This window comes from Hippoglossus stenolepis, chromosome 22 (assembly GCF_022539355.2).
Source record: "Hippoglossus stenolepis isolate QCI-W04-F060 chromosome 22, HSTE1.2, whole genome shotgun sequence".
NCBI classification, from domain to species: Eukaryota; Metazoa; Chordata; class Actinopteri; order Pleuronectiformes; family Pleuronectidae; genus Hippoglossus; species Hippoglossus stenolepis.
The window spans coordinates 17,871,936-17,884,435 of record NC_061504.1 but is presented as its reverse complement, the minus strand read 5'-3'; the positions used below and the strand labels follow the sequence as shown (position 1 = coordinate 17,884,435).

The 12,500-nt window shown below is 41.2% G+C and overlaps 2 protein-coding genes across 2 annotated transcripts in view; one reads left to right on the top strand and one right to left on the bottom strand.

Annotated features, from left to right (window-relative positions):
* Positions 1-4,588, top strand: part of LOC118101602 (calcium-activated potassium channel subunit beta-4) — an 18,512-nt gene extending 13,924 nt beyond the window's left edge. The window contains exons 3-4 of the mRNA XM_035147520.2: positions 644-771; positions 1,754-4,588. Of these exons, the coding sequence (XP_035003411.1) occupies positions 644-771; positions 1,754-2,078 (453 nt within the window). The 3' untranslated portion in view covers positions 2,079-4,588. The remainder of the gene's footprint in view (positions 1-643; positions 772-1,753) is intronic.
* Positions 4,589-8,891: 4,303 nt separating this feature from the next.
* ptprb (protein tyrosine phosphatase receptor type b) overlaps positions 8,892-12,500 on the bottom strand; it is a 24,340-nt gene continuing 20,731 nt past the window's right edge. Inside the window, exons 34-40 of the mRNA XM_035147507.2 lie at positions 12,315-12,391; positions 12,088-12,222; positions 11,731-11,853; positions 11,231-11,388; positions 10,940-11,075; positions 10,572-10,692; positions 8,892-10,183 (exon numbers count right to left, since the gene is read on the bottom strand). Coding sequence (XP_035003398.2) covers positions 10,161-10,183; positions 10,572-10,692; positions 10,940-11,075; positions 11,231-11,388; positions 11,731-11,853; positions 12,088-12,222; positions 12,315-12,391 — 773 coding nt within the window. The 3' untranslated portion in view covers positions 8,892-10,160. The remainder of the gene's footprint in view (positions 10,184-10,571; positions 10,693-10,939; positions 11,076-11,230; positions 11,389-11,730; positions 11,854-12,087; positions 12,223-12,314; positions 12,392-12,500) is intronic.

Sequence of the window (12,500 nt, the reverse complement as noted above, 5' to 3'; positions counted from 1 at the left end):
ATACATGATCTCATAGGAGATCAAAGAGAGAGAGACAGTTGTTCAAAAACAATAAGAGTGAAGAGATGTTATTAATGATAGCAGCAACAATTCATATAAAAATAATAATCATAATAAATAATAATAATAATAGCTGTTGTAATCACAATATATATACACCCCCCCTCCTCCTCCTCCTCCTCCTTCCCTCCTGTTCCAATCACATCATTGTCATAGAAACCGGTTGATCCACAGTAACCAGTCTGCCTCCATCAACCTCCTGCTTGTGTGTGTGTGTGTGTGTGTGTGTGTTAGTGAAACTAAATTTATATAGAAGATGCAGATCCCTCTGAGCCAATCATTATTAAAAGTATAACCTTGTTCTGACCTTGTTACAGCGCCTCCTGCTGGGTAATCACTGTCGTCTTTAGAGACTGAGGTGATGCTGCAGTCTTTTAATAACGTGTCGTTATCTAATCATTTGTTTTCACTTTCTCTAACATGATAAGATAAGCCGGTAGCCTCAGTGGAGGTCTGCGCTCCACAGCGCCCCCTCTAGTTTGGCAAAGTTGTGGTGAAGCTGCAGATCGTGAAACTGCGAGATGTGGTTAGAAGCTCCAGAACAAGGGGACAGAAAGAGCTGTAACATGTGTTTCTGTCTCAGTGCTCGTACGTCCCTCCCTGTGAGCGGGACAACCAGAAGAACCGAGACAGCGTCCTGTGGTGGGAGGATTACTTCACCAAGGAGGTCAGCAGCCAATCCTTCACCTGCTTCTTCAACCAGCAGAGGAGGTGAGCTGCTCTCACACCTTTTCACTCGTCTATTTGAAGGTGTGCTGCGGATAAATTGGAAGCAGGAGGATGTGTGATGCTGTGAAAATTAACATGGTTGTTACCGCAGGAGATGACAGAGCGTTTTCCACTTCACAATCTACTGCCGCTGACCTCTGACCTCAATTTGTAACGGCAGGTTTTTCACAGACGTTGTTGCTCCTGCAGAAGATTAAAGCTGCGACTGCAGGGAGGTGGTAAATAGAGCGGTAGTCTTCAGTCTTCAGTCTGACTGTCAGACGATCGCTGGTGTGACGGGAGATGTTTTCAGACATGAGCTCTGGAAAATGTCCAGGAGATTGAGTCCGGACATGTTCTGGAGTTTGTCTTTCACGTATGAAGCAGCAGCAGGAGATTGTTCGACTCGTTCACACCTACAGGAAAATGTCTAGATTTCAGTTCAGGTCAGAAAACAGATATTTCATTAGAGAAAGTGTTTTAATTCAGATTCTGGTGAAACGGTAGAAACAGATGAATTCTTATGAAGTCGCCTCCTGGTAATAAACGCTGCTGAATAATAAAGTTAAATAAAACAGGTCGATTGATCTCAAAGCTGCAGAACGTTTTATTCAGGTTACTGCTGAGTAACAGATTTCTTTTATCAGCTTAATATTTGTTTTATCCAGAGGCGACTTTCACCTGTGACCTCGTCTGGTTTTATCTTTATCTCTGCACCAGAAGGATCAGGATGAGAAACTCTGCTTCGTAGACGAGGAACCAGAGACGCTGCCGACCAGATCTTCTTTGGTTCATAAAAATAAAAACTGGAATGTTCATAGGGATTTTTTCAAGTTAAGAAGAAACACGATTAGTCACCATGAGTTGGTTTTGTTTTGGAGGTGGAATGAAAGTCCCACAAGTTTCTGGTGGTTTTTCAGCCAGTGTTAAAGTGTCCTTCTGTCAATAAAGTTTTCACTTCACCTCTCTCTCTGTGTGTTTTCAGGCCCGATGACGTGCTGTGGCGTCGTTCCCATGACACCAGCGTCCTGCTGCACTGCGTCCTGTGGCCCATGGTGTCGCTGCTGCTGGGTACGCTCATCGTGCTTCTCACGGTGTGCGCTCGTTCCCTCGCCGTTCGAGCCGAGGCGCTGCAGAAGAGGAAATGCTCTTACGAGGTTTGCCAGGACCTGTCGGTCACAGCCTCAGATCGCCGCGGCACCAAGGCCGGAGACCCCCTCTCGACAAACTCTGACGCTGAGCTGTCCTCGCCATCAAGGACCCTGCCACTGTTTGCGGTGCCAGTGCGACGCCGCGACCGAGAACATTAGGAAGGAACTGAAGGTTGTTTTAACGTCATCAAGTCTTTTCTCTAAAGATGCTGATGAGCCGTTGGGCGACGTCAACGCCACCGACACCAAACCGCTGCTGTCTAGAGCGGTTTGCATAATCAGAAAACACGAGGTGAAGCTGGAAGGGTCGTTTCACCCTGTGGCCTGTAGATGTCAGCAGAATCACTTTAGAGAAACATCTGCACTTTTTCTCTGATTTTAACGAACTCGATCGGCGTGGAATCCGGACGCCACCGAGCCGAACCCTCCGATTTTAATCAGCATTTCTTCTGTGGTAGCATCATCACTGATGGTTATTTAAATAAGTTCTGATCGACGAAACAAAGACAGGAAACATGAGTCCGATTCAAGTGTAAAGTTCGACAGGTGAAACTGGACTTTACTGACGTCTTAGCTGTAGCTCTTCTCTTAAACCAGTTTCCCAGTAGCCATACAAGTGTTTGAATAGAGCAAAGCCGGGTGTGTTACTCTAGAGTTTTTCATGGAGGGTTTTATTAATGTTTCTGAACCTGAGACACATGTTGCACCAACTTGTTTCTCCTCGAGCGCTTTCAGAGAAAAATCCAAACTTTTCAGCCCAGTTCCTGTTTCACAGCCCGAAGCACAACACGTCCTGTTGCTTTCTGCTGTTTCCGTGGCAACCACCGACATCCTCTTCTAAGTTTCATCTCTTTAACTTTTTCACTTCAGTCTCCACGGCTTAACTTATTCATATTTAATTTGTCTTCAAGTTAGAAATTTAAAAGAAGGGAATTTAAGACAAAGATTCGTGGCTATGCTGATACTGCCCCCACTGGTCATGTGCTATATTGCATCACCCTTGATAATTGTGTGTGGAGTTAAGCAAATATATCAGAAGCATAAAAAGCATCTACAAATTATATTATTATACTTATATACTGATATAATTCTTTTGCTTAAAAGAAGCTACAATCAAACTATATAAATATTATATAAACAAATCTAAAACTCAAATGAGCCACTTTTCCTCAGCTCACTACCGGCGGATGAGACCAAAGTACAAATAGGTTTAGTTCAAATTACAAGATGTTTATCTCCAGCCAGTAAATTAAATATATGTTAATTCATTTATTTATGCTTCAATTCTAGTTTGGCTTTTATTACTAAAAGTGTAAATAAAGAAATCAGGGAGACAAATTGTGCCTCCGATCAGAAAGAGTAGCAGAAGTCATGAAGAAGTGTTAAATAATAATGTGTTATCAGATTCGTTGTAGCCGAGTCGGACCAATGTACGGACTGTTCCTGCTGCAGTAACGTGTCATATTCTGTTTATTACATGTTCGTTCTTAAATCTCAACCAAAGCACTTCAAAATTATTCTTGGATTCAGTAGTTGAGTGAATTTACTTTAGTACTTAACAGTTTTACATCTAAACAACAAGAAGAGTGAATTGAATGGAAAAGGTTAAAGAAGGAGTAAAAAGTAAAGAGTCATTTAATGTTGAGATATTTTAAAATCAACGATTGGATGTAATTTTCAATAATTGAACTTGCTTTATTATTTATTTAAGTATTGAAATCCAGTGCTGCCTCCTCCGAGGGCCCATTAGTGGCTCCTGTTGCTCCTGGAACATGCTGTCACATGTCTTCAGGAAGGTTTTCTTCAAATGTAGCACAAATTTCAGCTGATGAAAAGAGAAATGAAATAATTATCTCAGTTTTCTTTAATTTTAAGGATTTTTCTACTTCAGTTTTTTTTTATTTTCCCTCAGCTGTGTTGTGTCCTAACCACATTTTAACTTACAAGTAGAATCCAGTAGATTTCACCTCCTTGTGAGATTGTCTGTCCTGAAACAAGCTGTAACTGGATGAGAACAAAGAAAAACACGACTTGATCTGAGGATACTCGGGGAGCAGATGTGTGAAAGTGTCGGTGTGATGTCGAGAGACGAGTCTGACGCTGTGATCAGAAACCGGCTCGACGCTGTGGAAGCTCTGTCAGACGAGTCGAGGCTCAGTGAACTCAGCGGAGGACGACACATGGCCGCCGCCTCCAGGCCTCTTCAGACGCTGCCTTCGGCGGTAATGAGGACAGAATCTAGAGCAGCAGTAAAGTAGGCTGCTGTAGTGAATCCCTCCAGATGGTTCGTGGGCCTGCATCCATGTCAGATCTGATTCTAGTTCCCAACCCTCTTCAGACATCCAGGAAACCCTCCTGCATTAAAAACACAAGTTAGTAAGTGCACAGTGAACTAAGGATAAATATATGTAATAATAATAATGACTGTATTTCTGTAGCACCTTTAAAAACAGATTCTACCAAATGCTTCACAAAGTGGAAAAAATAAAACGAGAAAACTAAACAAGAAAATCAAAGCCAACAAATGATATCGTACAAAATCTGGAATAAAACACAACAAATACAATAAAACGTTATTAAGACAGAAGATAAAACAATACAACATAATAATGATAAATAAGGAGACCTGTCTTCTGTGTGGTGACCAGCAGGGGGCGACTCCACTGGTAGCTTCTATATAAAATTACTACTTCTCACTTTATAACTTCAGTAACATTTTCCTCAGGAGTTTATGTCTCAGTCTCTAGTTTCAAGTCTTCTTCAAACTGCTGATGTTCACTTAGTGAATTATGATCATTCAGAGGCTCCTCCCCCTCTCAAGAAACCAAGATGGCTCTGGACAAACTCTGACAGTCTGGATTTATTCAGGACATGAATTTGCTGCACAAGCTGTTCACGTCACATTTGAATTGATGGAACTGTCTCATATTTCTGAGTTCGTCCAAGAATCCAGTCGAGTCTCCGACATCGTTAACTCGTAACTTTGAGTTTGAGACGAACGAGCTTCCTGTCGAGAACAGAGCTGCTGTGGCCAATCGTGTCGTCTCCCAGATTTCCACCAGCACTTTCCAACAAGCTCGACAGTCTAAAAATTACCTGGCGTGAAGCTACACGTTGCTTAGCAACAGCCACAAGGCGATGTCGCTGCCAACAGCCAAACTGCTCGAGGTTTGTGTGTCAGCTGTAAATACGTGTTTTCATCCTGAGGGAACTTGTTCTGTGGTTTGTTCGTTCGGCTTAATGTGGGAACAAGTTGGTTCAGACTTAGTTTCTGCTTTGTTTTGTTGTTGAACAGCAGAAAACTTATTTCGGACTGTTTTTTATTTCTCTTTATGTTGAATGTGCAAAAACAACGTCTTTATTCTTATTCTTAAGTGCTAAATTCATTTAATTACTTAGCAAAGATCTGATGACTCAGCTGATCAAACCCTGGCAAACCAATGCAATTGAGGTTTGATATTTTAGAGTTTAACCATAAACTTTATAATAAGTAATTACAAAATAAAACCAAAATCCAATCAAATATAGAGAACTAGAAGAAAATAAACCTTTTCTTTTCTATATCGTTTATTAACTATTTTCTCAGCAAAAACTATTTGTGCGACTCGATGAATGTAGAGAGACGTGAACTCTGGATGTAGCTTCGTGGAAAGTATCAGTGTTTGAAGGATTTAGTTTTCTTTCCTTCCTTGTTCCCTTTATACCTTCACTTTGTCCTAGTTCTATTCTTTCTTCCTTTATCATCTTGCTTTTTTTGTCCATTTTTTTATTTCACTCTTTTTCCAACTCATTCCTTCCTTCCTTCCTTCCTTCCTTCCTTCCTTCCTCTCTTTCTTTCTTTCAAACGTTCTGTCGTCTTTTTTCTGGATTTCTCTTGAAGCGTCCGTCCTCTCCGAAGACGATGTAGCTCCACTGTAGCATCTGTGTGTATTTATACTGAACTGTTGTTGTGTCTCAATGTCAGAGATGAATAATGTTATATTTTCTATCTAAAGCCATAAGCTAAGCTGTGAACTCAGTAGCAACTTTAACTTGTACTTTGCTTCTTTATAAGAAAAGATGTTTTAGTTTCTGACTCTGTAAGATGTCCTAACGCCTGACCTGAAAGTTCAATGTTTGTTGACGTCCTGCATCGACTGTGTGAATATCCTGTGGAATCGAACCTGTGATCTTTGCACTGTGTCGTCTTCCATCTCCTCTGAACTGTACCATGTGACCCAGGTAGCCGCTTCGCCGTACTAACGATGACGATGATAACTTTAGTGCCTGATAGAGATCTTTAAATAAAATAGGTTTTGTCTTCAAACTCAGAGTCGCCCTTTATTTTGAAGTCAATGTCCACGTACTGACACGTCTTCATCAGTGGATGAAGATTGTCAGTCGGAGAAGTCTGTGAGTTTTCCCTTTCATCATACCATGATAGTGTTCAGGGTTTTTTATAGTAAAAACATTCATCGTATGCTAGAGACAGAACCTGTGAGGATTCATGCAGATGCTGAACTCAAGTTTCTTACAGAAATATAATTAAAAAAGAAAAAGAATGTCAAATCTTATTTTGATAAACTGAAGCATCATTAGTTTTTTCTTGGTCACATCATTCTGTGCATGTGGAGATAATGACGTTAATGGTTTTGTCATTTATTCCCAGTACGGCTCATCAGCCTCGGAGAAGTCGAGACGTCCCAACACGAGAGTTACGATCGTGGGTGTTTCTCATCAGCGACTCGCCCACTGAACTCAAACCCTGGTGGATCGAGTGAAGAGCCAGGTCGGATTCATCAGAATAAAACTTTTTATAATAACATCACAATCTGCCGAAAACATTTCTACTTGTTTAATCAAATGGAAACAACACGGAACAAAAGATGGGGGGGGGGGAAACAAAAGGCAGAACAGAGCGGAAAGAGATGAAGAATAAAAAAGGTCGTGAGAGATACGACAGAGATCGTTCTGACGAGTGTGTGTCCGTCCTTTCATCCGTCCTCTCATCCGTCCTCCGTCTATTCTTTCACAAGTCCCATCGAAATGGAGAGAGCTGAATGACGAGGGACACACACACACACACACACACACACACACACACACACACACACATGTTGACCCGTGTCCTCTTGGGCAGCAGCGAGGACACAAACACACTTCACCAGCAGGTCAATCACGCCGTCTGTATTAGAGATGAGGATCAACCTGGATTAACTTCGACCCCTGAACAACCCGATGCGTTCGCTTCTGGATCAAATAACGTGAAATGATGAAGCTTTAAAAAAAAAGAAGTGAATTAATTAGCTGGCATGTATTTATTAAACCGTGGCTCTGTATTTGAATTTGTCTGTAAACATTCAGTGTTTTAAGAGAAGTGAATAATTCAAAAGATTCTTTTACCAACAGTCCCAAAGATCTTCACATTATGATCATATTTACACGTAGAAGCAACAGATGTGTTTCTGGTTTGGTTCTGAATCGACGACTGAATAAATCTGCAGCCGTTTGTGATAAATTCAAATGATTTGCTAACATGGACGAGGTTTATGATTTATCCTGCGTCATGTCGTCCATCTTGAGTCTTTTCACTGTTAGTTATAACAGCAGCTGTTTGCATCAGTGTGATTCTATTAACCAAAGATATTGTTATTGTAAAGTCACAGTAAAGTCTGATATTTAACAGTTTCCTTCATTCATCATGTGTCTTTATATCTTAGTCGCCAGTGGAAACCTCAGCTTTCTCCCCTCAGTGTTAATAGCTGGTGGTTTTCAACAGGGATCCGAGTCGTGGTGCTGCAGCAGCTCGGGGATTGAAACCCTCCAGACTGACCCTTGACCCTCTGAGGCGTTAAAACCTCTTCTGCTCAGACACAAAGTCCCAGAGAGGCGCCAGCAGCCCATAAACACCCTGAGGAGCAGGAGCCTGGTTACAGCAGCCACTCCCTCCTCAAGTATAAACACCATATCAACTGTCTACATTTTATAACTTTCATGCATTAATCTCTATTTTCTGACGTCATTAGTAGATTTACATCAAATGTTTTTTAAGAGGAAATATTCTCAAACGTCACAAACCTGCTTGTTCTTGGTTAACATCATGTTTGATAGAATCGACTATTCACTGTTTTTATCTTGAGCAAAAAGCTCAAATATTAAAGGTTCTGTCTCAAATTACACAAATCTGATCAAATCAGTGACAAAAATAATCACGTTTCTTTTCCTACAAAACAATGAATCATAACAATAATTGATGCTAATGGTCCTGACAACAAATGTAGTGATTTAATTTAAGAAACTACAGATTCATACGGTGGAACATTTGTTAGTGTCTGTTTGTTTGAGCAGCTCATCGACCTCGGCTGCTTCTCTCTCACCGACTCACTGGAAGCTCGTGGACGTCGGAGGATTTCTAACGTTGCCTCTGAATAAATCTCTGCCGCAGAGAGAGGGAGGACGAGCCGGATGTTTGGTCCTCGGGGGGGGGGGCTCGGACTCCGGCGTCCCAGCCCCTGATAGCTGCTGGATCTGGGTGACCCAGTTCTGCTGTGGCCTCGGTCTGCTCCAGATCAATATGGAGATCAGACGCAGCTCAGGGAAACAGCAGCTTCTCTTCAGGGTTTCAGATGTTCAGATGTTCAGTCACTGGGAAACGTTTAGAGACATTCACCGGAATTACTTTGATTTATTTGACTTTTTTCAAACAGTTCATTAGAAAATATTTTATATATTTGTTTAAGTTATGTAAAATTGTTAATTTAAAAGCAATTTAGAATTAAGATATTTTTTTTTAAAGTAATATATGTTGGCTGAAAGTTAAAGTAGATGGAAAATTCTCAAGTTATGAAATGTCATAGAAGAGTATGAAGTCATAAAATTATTAGTGTTTCGTGCCAAATTCACTGAAATACACTCAAAACATTTTTCAAACTTAAAGTCACAAAACAATGTGACAGATATCGATTCAAAAGGATCAAATAAATAACGTAGAACTTATTTGTCATCAATTTTTAATTATCAATGTATCATCAATTTGATATTGATCCAACAGCAGTGGGACAACTTTATAAAAAGTGCTTTTACATTCTCTCAGTTTTCCAGTTATAGATAAAGAAGCAGTTTTCTGTGTTGTTAGACTCAAAGTTCATTTTACCTGGAATCATTAACTTTTACTTTCAAAATTCTTTTTATATTAATTATTGCAAAGCCCCATATCCTGTTCAAAAATCCAACAAAACCAATTGTTCTTTTCAAACACAAATCAAACACCGACAGTCAAATACAACGAAATGAGAACTTACCAAAGATTTTAAATGTGAACTTCTAATACTTTTGAAATAAAAGAAAAAAACAATCCGATTATACATTTGAGATATTTTAATAAATACGGCGATTAATATCAAACTGAGCACACATCCGTAAGTGAAGGAGCATTTCTTTATGTGTGTCCCTGGTTCTAATGTGCACAACTTGAGACTTAACACAATTTACAAGCCAAAATCTAAACAGTAAGTTTGGAACTTAACCTCAATAAGTAGAAACACATAAAACTTCTGCATTATATTCAAACAGGTTTTTGTTGAAGAATTAAAAAAAGCCGTAACTACAACGAACACAGGAACAGTTTATAATGTCTTTCACCCACAATTAAAATATCAAACATGGTTTATATTCATTATTGTATAAAAGAGTATTACACCAGTATTTACATACAGCAATATGTGAAACCTTTTAAATAAACAGCTTATAAGTCTCGGTATGTGAGAACATCAGTGACGACAGACGATGGCTCTTTCCTTCCCTGTGATCACTCAATATTAAAATTAGCTGGTGAGCTGACAGCAGATTGGAAAAATACATGTTTTTAATAATCATATTTAAAACCCAAAGACCTGAGTACAACCAAAAGATTTGGGTTCTGACAGCCGGTTGAAATAATATAAAATACTTGGATTATTTAGGTTTAGTCTTTTGTTATTTTTGATAAAACAAATATTCAAAGATTGAAACAAATATGGACCAAATTAATGTTTAAATAAATCTCCAACTGTTTTTTAAACTTCGAGTGTTTACGGTCAAATCTGAAATCACCAGTTTGAAGTTAATTTAAAATGTCGACCGACATCACATCATAAATGTTCCTACGTTTTATTCAAACGAAGGAGGTTTTTCCCCGTTTTGTGTTTCTCATGTTTTCTTCTAATTCAGATCATTTTGATTTCTTCAGCCGGATGAACAGAAACGTTTCTTCTCTCCAACAGCTTAACGTCCAGTGTACATGAAATCTGAGGAGACACAGAAACACACGTGGGTTTTATGATCTGCTGAGTTTCAGTGAATCAGTAATTCAATGATTTATATGGAGAAATGTCAAAATACTGAATTCTAGACTAAATTAAATGTTTAACTTTTTTATTTCAAGAAATTGTATTAATAGTAATGAGAATTTAAAGGACTTTTATTTAGTTTTCATTTCACAAATCCAAAAATATCTAATAAACCCAAACGTCTGCCTCCAGCTATGATAGTGAACATCTATGATTTAACATAATGATGAATAAGACTCAAAACGTTATTGATTGGCAGCAGCAGGTCTGGAATCAGTCCCTCTCTGTACTTGGTGGTTTAAAGATTGTAAAGCTGACGTGTCCTCGTGTTGTCTGTGTTTCTCACCGCGACAGTACTCGGGGTTGAAGTTCTCGTAGATGGGGTACAGAGGGTTCTCCTGCTCGCTGCGGAGCTTCCTGGCTCTCAGGACGTCCCGTACACACTGGTGCAGGAAGGAATACTGGCACTGCAACGTCACAGTTTAATAATGATTAGTAACTCGTGAATCTCTTTGTATGGAACTACCACTTGTTTATCAAGGCCACACCCACTTTTTGAGTTTGGGTAGAAGACAGTTTTCTAAAATCTGTAGATTTGACATCAAATGACTCTTTTCTCTTGTTTAAAATGAGACTCGGGTATTTTCCGGTCTGTGTTGTTGCTTTGAGCCGAGTTTAATCCGACATGTGCTGATGTGAGTGTCCAGCTGGTACCTCGGTTTGGACCATGTGCTGACGGTGCAGCCGGAGGTCGAACACGCAGCCGTACAGGTCGATGGTTCCTTTAGAGTCCAGCTGCTGCAGAGCCCGGTCCAGTGCGATGAAGGTCCCAGTGCGTCCAACACCAGCACTCACACACACACACACACACACAACAGAGTCCACTGTTAAACTTAAAGTCCAAAACAATTCATTTTCTGAAAACAGAAAAACAATAAGACATGTATTGTTATTTCTTCTTAATGTATAATGTTCAGTTTGTGTTGATTCAAATGAAACCTGGACCTGCAGTGCACGACGGTGGCTCCGCTGCTGGGCGACCGGTCCACGTAGTCCCGGACCGTCCTGACGAACTGGATCAGGGACTGGGTGCTCTCCGGGACGCCGTGGTCGGGCCACACCGTGTAGTGGAAGTGACGCAGCACCCGAGGGTAACTGCTCTCCTGAAACACACAGGATGTACTGATTATTACACGTCAGTCACATGTGAGGAGGAAGCAGAGGAGGAAGCAGAGCAGGAAGCAGAGGAGGAAGCAGAGCAGGAAGCAGAGGAGGAAGCAGAGGAGGAAGCAGAGCAGGAAGCAGAGGAGGAAGCAGAGCAGGAAGCAGAGCAGGAAGCAGAGCAGGAAGCAGAGGAGGAAGCAGAGCAGGAAGCAGAGGAGGAAGCAGAGGAGGAAGCAGAGCAGGAAGCAGAGGAGGAAGCAGAGCAGGAAGCAGAGCAGGAAGCAGAGGAGGAAGCAGAGCAGGAAGCAGAGCAGGAAGCAGAGCAGGAAGCAGGTTGTTACCGAGGTGATCTTGAACTCTCTGATGGTCCACTCCGGCAGCACGGACTCCGACAGCATCTGAATGACCAGCTCGCCGTAGTACAGAGGTTCTCTGTCTTCCGGCCAGTACTGATCACACTTCACCTGGAGACACAGGGTCACAGGGTTAGAGTCACGTGTTGGACCTCTGGGGTTTCACACTGATGGAGTCAGAGGACATTCTTTAGATAAGCTTCTCTGCTGTCGGAGCTGAACTCGACTCACCTCTTCACTGAGTTCAAGGTTTGTACGAGTGAAACATTTCTATATTACATCTACTCTATATTTTAGAAGATTCCACCATCAACAGGGCAATACAAATATTTGACTATGACTCACTCGTCCTTTCTCCACACACTGCGTCACCATGACAACGTTGTAGACGCCATGCTCCCACACCATCCGCCAGAAGTCATCTTTGGTGCCGGGCAGCGGGCCCTGAGTGGCGATGTACTCCCTGCGGTAGTTGTTACCCTGCACACACACACACACACACACACACACAGGTCAGTACACTGTGTTAAAGTGTGTACGTTGTTAACATGTGCACGTGTGTGTGTACTTACAGGTATGTAGCTGGCGTTGATGTAGTCGGAGCAGGGGTCGTCCTCCAGGTACGACAACTTTACTCTGGTAGAATCATCTAAACAAAGGAAACGATCAGCTGATGTTACGTGAACCTGCACTCGCCTGTTAACATGTTACTGCTCATTTCAACACCACTGATCTACTGGTTTCCACCTCTGGACTGG